A 10,206-nucleotide genomic window follows, 5' to 3' on the forward strand; every position below is an offset into this window, starting at 1 on the left:
GGATGTAGACATGTGTCTGTCTTTGTGGTGGTCACAGATGGGGTTGATATCGAAACGTGTAACAATGGGCACAGCTCAGGCACTGAGGAATGGGAATCAACACCAGCCAGAAACCGTGGGTGAGGCTGTGCTGGTGCTTAGTGGCCAGATACTAGCCCTGATGGTGTTCGCAGGGAGGCAGCACTGAGGACGGGACTTTGAACAGTAGGACTTGATGGGGGACCTTGGACTCACCATTTTGATTATGGGGAGTCAGGGGGAGAGGAGTCACAGAGGAGGCTGTGTTTCCAGCCCGAGAGGCCTCGGTCTCCTCATCTATGAACCTAGGATTAGGTTCGGCTATGAGTAACAGAAAGTCCTCAAATGACAATGGCATAGATGAGACAGCAGCTTATTTTTTTCAAGGGCAGCTCAGGACTGGTAAGTTGACCCATGGAGTTAGGGACCTGCTTCCTTCTACCCATGCTTGGCTTCTGTTACCAAGACGTTTGCCAGAGCTGTGGCCATCACTGCCCCATTCCAGCCAGCAGGAGAGATGAGGGGAGAAACAGGTGTCTTTAAAAATTCCTGGGAACTGACACATCACTTCCACTTAGATCGGTTCGGCCGGCATGTGGTCACGTGGGAGTCACTGCACGGGAGGCTGGGAAATGAAGTCTCTGTTCCAGGTGGCTGTGTCCTATCGTAATGCCAAGGGTGTCTACTGAGGAAGCTGTGGAAGGATGGATACCGGGGGATAGCTAGCAGTCTTTGACTTAAGAGATGCTATCCCTCCTGGTTGTTTCTTTGAATAAGTTTATTCCCAGGAAGTTCTTAGCATAGTGCCTAGCCCAGATGAGCTTGCAGTTATCTGCTGTGTGACCTTGGACATGTGACTTCACCTCTCTGGGCCTCATGTTGCTCTTGTTTGAATGAGAGCCTCCTGGTTGGGGTTGAACTCAAGTCCATTTAGCTCTAAGACCCTAATCTGGAGGCTGGCCAGGAGAGGGCAGTATTGGAGAGGAGAAGGGAGCAGAAGCACCCCCCCCCCCCCAACCTCCCCCGGCCAAAGAAGGCCTCAGCTGCCTCAGGGACCAGGGGCTCCAGGCGCCACGGGCTGAGTGCTGACGGATCTGCTGTCTCCGCCCTGCCCTGCTAGGCAATAGGTGTGAATCCCTGTCTCTAGACCAGTTTACCAAGGTGGGAGCTTGTGCTGCCTGACACTTGATAATCTCATTAAATAGCAGTAATTACTTTTGTATGAAGACAAGGGCTGTTACTGAAATTTTAGAAGATGCAGTAAAGTATAAAGAAGAAACATAAGGTCACCGTTGATGATGCATATGATCATGACTGACATTTTGTGCTATATATCTTTTTGAGTATTTTTCTAGCCATTTTTTTTTAGCATCTACTAGTGTATTATGTCATATGTAACAATGGCAAATACGTCCCACTTACTAAGTGCCAGCCGCTATTCGGAGCACTTAACATATATTCGCTCATTCAGTCTCCCCGGCATCCCTGCCTGTGAGGTTGGCACTGTTCTCTTCCCCGTACTGTGCTGAGCCTGACTTATTACCAGTTCGTCCGACCATCTGTTGCGTGTCATTAAACACCCTTTAGCCACATTGCATTGAATGGCTGCATGATACGACATTCCATCATGGGAATGTGCCTCATGGACCAGTGAAGGCTCACCTGTTGGACTCTGGGGTTTTTTGTTTTTTGTTGTTTCACAGATCTGATGAATAGTCTTATGCCTCAGTTTCCCCCACTTTCCTGATTGTTCCCTTGGAGTAAATATCTAGAAATAGAATTTCTGGGTCAGTGGGCGTGAATGTCCTTGCCTTCCAGAAAGTTTGCAACAGTTTAGACTCTGTCCCCAAGGACTGAAAATGCCATCTGTGGTGGGTTTACAGCCCTCTTCCAGTCCATCCCCCATTGCTGGATGAGGTTGCTGAGGTCCTGACGGGACAGCACCGTTCACGGACTCTCAGAAGAGCTCAGGACAGCCAGGGTGGGACCCAGGATGCCCAGCCGCCACCCGCCTTGCACGTCCCTGTCCCACTTCCTCGTGCCCAGTGGAAGGAAGCAGTGTGCTGACCTGCCCCTCAGCAGATGGAGGACGGCCAGGGAGCCCTGTCGAGTGGGCGTTTGCAGCCATCCTTGCAGAGATACACGCCTGCCCGGCTCCTGAGGCAGGTTGAGCTGTGGGATGCCCTTCCCTGCAAAGCACCATCTGGTGCCAAGTCCACCGTCTTTTCTTAATTAAAGTTAGTGTGGACTGTGTGAATGCTTTTCCTTGACAATCCACCAGTCATCATTGTGTGGATTTTATACTAACCCCAAATCACATTTTCAAAATACAAAATTACAGTTAAAAATGTCAGCAGTGGGAGGTGTGGCTGGAGTAGGAAGGGTGGGGTGGGATGGGGAAGGGAGTGTTTGCTGGGCTCACAGAGAGCCAGCGTAGGCCTCCCAGTTCCCCCTGCCATGCCCTCCCCCTTCTTCCTGAGACCCCCAGCTCTGCACGCACGTCGTGTTCCTCTGGCTGCCAGGCCTGCCTGCGTTCTGCTCCCTGGGCCTGCAGTGCCCTTTTCCCCAACCCCCCGGGGTCCCTGTCACAGCACACTCAGCATCCCTTGGTCCCCTCCCAGCTCCCCATCCCCTCTGTCTCCATTCTAGCTGCTCTGATGGACACAAAAGAAGCTGGGGGTTGGAGCAGAGTAAAGGAGGGTATTGCTCGGTAGCCGGGAGGAGAGCAGAGGATACCACATGGGTTTCTGGCCGGGTGTGTGTTGGGAGGGGTGAGGGGGTAAATGATGGTGCCATTCTCTGAGAAGCAGGAGAAACCTGGAGAGTTCCGTGAAGAGCCCCACTGGGGCTTGTCTAACCCACAGCCTGTCTTTTTCAGCTTCGCAATGGAGCCCCCTTCCCCAGACTCCCGAGTGACAAGCTGAAGGCAGTCATCCCTCCTTTCTTACCCCCTTCCAGTTTTGAGCTGTGGAGCTCCGATCGGTCCCGGACCTGTCACAGCGGGAAGGCAGAGCCCGTGAAGACTGTGCTGCCCCAGAGAGCCGGCAGGGGCGCCCCCGTGGGCGTGGCTGGTGGGAGCACAGACGCTGTAAGTCACCCCGGTGGATGTGCTTTGACGTGTCACTCACCACTCACTGAAGTTGCGGCGGGTTTTGGGCAGAAGGGACCTCAGACCGGCTAATCCAGCAAGGTCGAAGCTTTTAATTCCCTTTAAATGAGTGTTATCCTTTTGTCTCATGCATCCTACAAAGGGACTTAACTTTATAAACAGATTGAAACATAGTGTGAAGGGAATGAAAGTGGGGGCCCCTCTTCTCTGCCTTTTCTATGGAGCCCTGGAGCTCCAAGGAGCACAGCCTGAAGACCTGATCTAATCCAGCCTTCCCTTGAATAGATGAGGAGACTGGGACCCGGAGAGGGGAAGTAACCTGCTGCAGAGCACCCAGCCACATCACGTGGGCCGGGGACCAGGAGTGAGGTTCTTGGTTTCGAACCAACTTCCACATTAATTACATCATTGCTCAGGTCCATGACCAGGAGCAAACACTAAGAGGCAACTATGTGCACTACTGGTATTTTCTTATACCACAAGGAGTGGGACTTGTAGCTTTTTGCCCATAGTGGCTTGTGACTTTGTGGCCCTTGGTGTTGTCTCTGTAATGTCCCGAGGTAGTCCCCTGTTGGGGGAGGTTATTTCCATGTGTGTAGACTCCACACCGTAGATTCAGTAAATGGCAAACCAAAGGTGAGGATTTAGGGCCCTGCGCTGTCATTGTGTGATCAGTGACCAGAAGACCTGAGAGCCCCCATCTCTGTCCATAAAACGGGGCTGACCTTTGCTCACTGCTGCCTCTGGGGGCTGTTGCAATAGCACATCTGTAGTGGGAGAGTGAGCCTGGCCCCTGGAGGTGCTCAACATGGGCAGGGCTGGCTTGCATCTAGTCTGCACTGTGGGAGGGGCTGAGTGATGCTGAAAGTGGGGTGACTCGGGGACCGACGTCACGGGGGCATGGCCTGAGCTAATGGTCTGGTTGTCAGTGGCTAGAAGTGAACTCGCTAGGGAACTCCTGGCGGGCCGAGCACCGGTTGACAGGGGTGTACCAGGCGACAGGCATCAGCTAGGGTGAGCCAGTGGAATCCGGGTCCCTCCCTGCTGCGATCATGTGTGCCCAGAGGAGGGAACAACACACCCTAACCGCAACACCCGCCTTATTCTTGCAGACTCCTGTGAGGCCCGTTAAATTTCCGTCTCTCTCCAGAAGCCCCGCCTCTCCTGCCAGTTCTGGGAACTTCAACCCCTCACCTCATTCCTCAGGCGGCTCCAGTGGGGTAGGGGGCTCGAGCAGGCACGGTGGGGAGCTGCATACCCGCTCAGGTGGGTACCAGGCAGGGCCACTCAGGGGAGGTGGGAGGGTCCCCTGGGGCTGCGGGTGTGAACGGCCCCCTACGATTGCTCGGTGGACAGTCCCAGGAGCAACTGTACACACCCTGTCTTCCTACTTGATGCGGCTCAGGGATTCTTCAGTGAATTCACAGTGTTGCCCTCTGCCCAGCAGAATGGCACTGTTCACACTCGTGAAATACTTAGAGCAGCACGTGACACCTAGTTATCCCCTCACCGACGTTGGCATCGGTGTCCTCCCTTGGATCCTCTCTAGCCCTGGATAGTATCGCTTTCTCCTGTCCTCTCCTAGTAATGCAAGGCTGCTGGTGGGTTTGGGGCAACTGGGCAAGGGAACATGGCAGTCCACTGAGTACTGCGGGGTGAGGAAGTTACTGACACAGCTGTGGGAGTGGTGTTGGTACGGCTCTGGAAGGGGGGTCCGAGGGCGCACGCTGGTCGGGCAGGCTGCTGGAAGGGGCGCTGTGGGGACTGCTGTGGGCGGCCAGGCCAGGGCGTCTGCCTGCGGGAGGCTGCACAAGCTGGCTGTGGCGTGGGGAAGGCGAGGACAAGCTGATCGTACCTGCACTGCCTCTTTCAACACCTCTCACCATGATGCCTTCGGAGCATGATGGCCACTGTGTCCTCGCCACCTTCGGTTTTCACGCACAGGCCTCTTGTGGTCAGCCTGAACCCACAGCCACATGGGGTCGGGGGGGGCGTCTGGGAAAGGCGTTTCCAGCTCTGTAAGGTCAGCACACAAAGTCCACCACACCCCTGTTGCTGGACCCTGGACCCCTGGCAGTCATTTCTGTTCCTCTTTCCTCAGGTGGCTGCATAGACAGTGTCCTGTCACAAATTGCTGCCCAGAGGAAGAAAGCAGCCGGATTATCGGAGCAGAAGCCCAGCCACCAGTCAAGTCCCCTTGGGCCAGCGGCAGGGTCCAGCTCATCGGAACTCCCAGTCTCCCCTGCAGGCAGTGGCGGTCCCGGTGGCAAGGTGTGTGTTCTGTTTCTGTCTCCTCCTGTTACCCTCTTGGGTTCTGTCCTCATGTGGCTCACGTGCTGGGGAGCACGGGCAGTGCTGAGGGCACGGGACGGGCCTCAGGACAGGCCCCTTGCAGCCGGCTGCTCCCAGGCTGTCTGGGCAGGGCTGGATCAGGCTGGCGGTTGCCGGGGTCCCACCCTGTGCCCTCGGCTGCCTGCACGTGTGCGTCTGCCTCCCACCTGATCTGCAGGGTATCTCCAGGTGCCTCATTCAGCCTCACACTGTGTACATTGGTTCCTGGCTTAGAGCCAAGAAGTGTGGAGCGTGGGATCAGGAGCAGACTGCCTGGGAGAAGATCTCAGCCCCAGACTTGAGCATTTTGAGGGGGGGCCCGGCCCCTGGCCGGTCTGTGGCAGCTGTAAGTGCTGACATGCCCACGCTCCCACCTTATTCCCTCACTGTGCACGGCTCTGGGGTGTCTGCTTCGTGCCTAGCGCTGCTAGCAGTAAGGGTGCGGTGGTGGACTGGGGGTGACGGCTCTCAGACTGTCACTGCGGACTCTGGCAGTGAGAAGGGGGGCTGCCGTGGGGGCACAGATGGAGGCCACTCCCCAAGCCTGACGGCATCAGTGACACCTACAGGGGGTCTGAAGGATGAGGAGCCAGAGGATGCAGACGGGGGTGGGACAGGGGTGGGGCTGCCCCAGGGTGAGGCACTCCAGAGGAGAAGAGCTGAAGCAAGGTTGGAAGGCAGGACAGAGTTGGAGTCCCGCCTGTCTGTCTGGCACCATTCCTCCATCGATGCAGCCCAAGAGCAGTCAACACATTGTTAGTCTCTGTGTGGAGTTTGCGTGGCCCTCCATGTGCCCCCCTCCAGTGGTTCAGTGTAGCCCATTTTGTCCTCTGAGAGGACCCCACATCCAGGCACTATCCCACTCCTTATATTTCTTAGATGTCTTAAGCTTTTTCCCTGAGAAAAGTTAGATCACATGAAAGCCTCACCCCTGGACCCTTGCCCAGAAATGCCTCCAGAGATTATGTTTTAATGGATGTATGAGAAATAATCTTTATTTTCTGCCCACCACTGTTGGTTACATAACTTTTGGTTATTCAAAGTCCCTTTTGCAATCAGACATACATAATTAGGTTCCCATTATAATATAGCTCCAGAAAGTTTCTCTGTTCCTATGCGTTAGCATATTTTCCATTATATTGAAAATTACTTGTGTAATAGGATCTGTGTAATGAGTTCCCTTTATATTCAGCTCTAGAAAAATGTCTCTACTGATACTTTCATACATTTTCTTTCCTTAGATAAAAAGAATTATATAATTATTGTATTTCTCTTTTTGCCTTTGCTGCTAGGAAACTCAGAGCTACTAATTAAAGTAAGTCTTCTTGTCTGGGCTTTGATATAGTTTTCCTCTTCTCTGTTGTTTAAGAATTTCTGTTTCTATTTGGATGATCTTATGATGTGTTAGATATTGTTAGCTTCCTTTAACTGGTGTTCCCAAAATAGGCAGGCATCTAAATTATAAGTTAACTATTATCTCACTTGGCTGCATCTATTATATATAATCTATGTACAAGTATATTCTGATGAAAGGAGATTGTGTCAAAAGATGCATTCAGGAAACAAACTGGGGAAACGATCCAGTTCAGTGATCACCTGATACTCCTAACAATATGCTTGGGGAGCTCTCTGAAAATTCAGGTTTCTGGGCTCCACCCAGCACAATTGAATGAGACTCTTCAAGACAGGGTCTGATTTTCCCCCCAGAGAGTATTGCAGCCAGCCCAGCCCAGGGCTCTCAGAAACTGCTGCCTTAAATCAAAGGACACAAGGAGTGGGCTTTCTGTCAAAGGTTCCAGCAGCAAAGTGGAGACATGAGGTGCTTGTCAAAGACTCCCCTAGGAAGAATTAGAAATTAGTATTCAAAGTAGGAGCCTCCTGAATCTGGTTTTTGAACTTTGCTTCAGACAAGCACCACCGTAGTGGTGGAATAGTCAAGGCATGGCTTCTGCCATGTTCACGAATCAACCTGAGGTGAACCTGAGGAGAATCGGGGGGTGGGGGGCATTTCAGAGTGTGTGTCAGTGCTCCCCAGACCTCTGGAGGCCCAGAGTCCCACTGAGTCTATCAGCTCTCTCTTTCCACCCGAGAGCCTAGTGGTTTAAAACAAAAAGCATTTCTTTAGCTCGTGAACCTGTGGGTCAGCATTTCAGTCTGGACTTAGCTAGTCAGTCCTTCTGGTCTAGGGGGGATCACTTATACATTTGGCTGTTGGCTGGGGTGACCAGGATAACTGGGCCATGTGTGCCAACAACAAACTTAGGTGCGTTCTCATGACAACAGCCAAAGGCATGAGTTGAAAACCAATCAGGTCGTTTAAGAAGTCAGCACACCCACTGTAGGAGAACACACAGAGTTACATGGGAGGAATTGAGATGACGCTATTAACACAATCAGTCTGCTATACTGGGAACCCAGGTAATAGTTCAAATATTTCAGAGCATCCCAAATAATCATATTTATCTGTCTCCCCACCCCTACCAAATAATGCAGCCCACAAGATCCAGAGTATTATGTTTCTTTGCTTTAGCTAGGCTAGATCTGTTTAGTCGGGATACACTAATTATCTCCTGCTTAATTAGAAGCTGTATTATTGAATGTCCTTCTTTATAAAAAAGCAGAAAGAAGAATTTATTAACAATATATGCAACTAAATGACAAAAATCTTTCAAAATCTAAGAGAGGGACTTCTTGTTCCACTCTGGGATGTAGTTAGAAGGAGCATTAAAGGCTTAGCAGAAGGAGAGGTGTACCCATTTCCATGCATTAAAACTATTTATCTTAGCCCCTGCTATCCTAGTTAAGATGTCCAACTTTACCAAATATTACAAGACCTACAAAAAGGCATGAAAAACTGCACTCCCAAGAAACACAGCAGTCGTCAGAACCTGACTCAGCTATGACAGAGATGTTGGAATTACCAGTGAATTTAAAAGAACTACAATTAATTGTTAAAGCCTCTAATGGAAAATTTCAACATGGAAGATCATGTAGCTATTTCAGCAGATAGATGGAAACTCTAAGAAAAAATCAAATGAAAACCCTAGAAATAGAAAACAGGTAACAGAGACAGGCCTGCCTTTGATGGGCTCTTCGGTAAACTTGACACAGCCAAGGAAAGAGTCTGTGAAGTGGAAGACAGGGTAAAAGAAATCACCCAAATGGAAACACAAAGACAAAAAGAAGTTAAAAAATAAAAACAACAAGAACAACAAAAAAACCGTTGTGGGGTGTCAAGTGCTCTCACATGCAAGTAATAAGAATCCCCGAAGACAGGGTGGAAAGAATGGAATAGGATGGAAAGAATATCTTAAAATAATGCCTGAAAAATTCCCCAGATTAATGATAAATGACAAATCACAGGTCCAGGAAGTTCAGAAAACACTATAGGATAAATGTCAAAAAGAAGACACCTAGCCATATCCTAGTTACACTACCGAATAAATAACTCCCATAACTCAGCAGTAAGAGGGGTGCCTGGGTGGCTCAGTTGGTTATGTCCCTGACTCTTGTTCTCTACTCAGGTCTTGACCTCAGGGTCATGAGTTCAGGCCCACATCAGGCTCTACACTAGGGCATGGAACCTATTTAAAAAAAAATTTTTTTTAACTCAACAACAAAAGGACCAACAAATTATAAAAAATAGGCAGAATGGATACTTCATCAAAAGTACACAAATGGTAAATAAACATATGGAAAAATGTTGAACATTAGCTTTTGGAGAAAATGCAAATTAAAACCACAGCAACATAGCACTATACACCTAATAGACTGGCTAAAATTTAAAAAAAATTAAAATGTAAAGATACAAGTGTTGGTGAGGATATGGAGCTACTGGAACGCAGATACCAGTGGGAGTACAGAACAGCACAGCCACCTTGAAAACGTTTGGTAGTTTCTTATAAAACTAAATATGCACTTACCATACGGACTGGCCAGCTCCCTCCTAGATATTTACCCAAGTGTATTTTTAAAAACTGTTCATGCCAAAATCTGTTTGTGATTGTTTATAGCAGTTTTCTCCATAATCACGCCAAACTGGAGACGTGTTGTCAACAGGCCAGTGGGTAAACCAGCTGTGGTACATCCATGTGATGGAACGCTGCTCAGCAGTGGAAAGGACCGCACTGTTGACATGTGCAGTAACTTGAATGGATCTTCAAGGCAGTTTGCTGCTCCAGCCCCAAAAGTCTACATATTATATAATTCCATTTATGTGACATTTTAGAAAAGACAAAGCCTTAGGGATGGAAAACAGATCCTTTATTTCTGTGGGTCAGGATGAGGGGGAGAGTGACTAGAAAAGCACTGGACAAGGGAATTTGGGAGGTGATGGAACTGTTCTTCAGTGGTACACAACTCTGCGTTTATCAAAACCCAGAGAATTTTACACAACCAACTTATTTGTACTGTATGCAGATTTTAAAAAACAGTATGAACCAGGAACCAAAGATGGAATGCAGACCATGACAACAGATCTAACTGTATTACAAATGACTGACGTAAGCACGCGTTGGGAGGTGGGGGTGGGGGAAAACTGTGTCGAGTGGATATGGTAAGGCCAAATACAGACAAATAACCGTACCTAAACACTGTACTCTAGTTGATAATTTTTTTTTCTTGTAGGGATATGGGTTAAATTCTGAAACCACTTTACACGTAGATACTTTTGTATACATATACACTTTATATTTATACTAGGGTTGATCAAATAAGTAAATATAACGAGCCCCCTTTTTCACTGTCAG

The 10,206-nt window shown here is 49.6% G+C and overlaps 1 protein-coding gene across 1 annotated transcript in view; it reads left to right on the forward strand.

Annotated features, from left to right (window-relative positions):
* ANKS6 (ankyrin repeat and sterile alpha motif domain containing 6) overlaps positions 1–10,206 on the forward strand; it is a 46,671-nt gene that overhangs the window by 13,728 nt on the left and 22,737 nt on the right. Inside the window, 3 exon segments of the mRNA XM_027616205.1 lie at positions 2,897–3,106; positions 4,240–4,393; positions 5,229–5,398. Coding sequence (XP_027472006.1) covers positions 2,897–3,106; positions 4,240–4,393; positions 5,229–5,398 — 534 coding nt within the window.

This window comes from Zalophus californianus, chromosome 13 (genome assembly GCF_009762305.2).
Source record: "Zalophus californianus isolate mZalCal1 chromosome 13, mZalCal1.pri.v2, whole genome shotgun sequence".
Lineage (NCBI taxonomy): Eukaryota > Metazoa > Chordata > Mammalia > Carnivora > Otariidae > Zalophus > Zalophus californianus.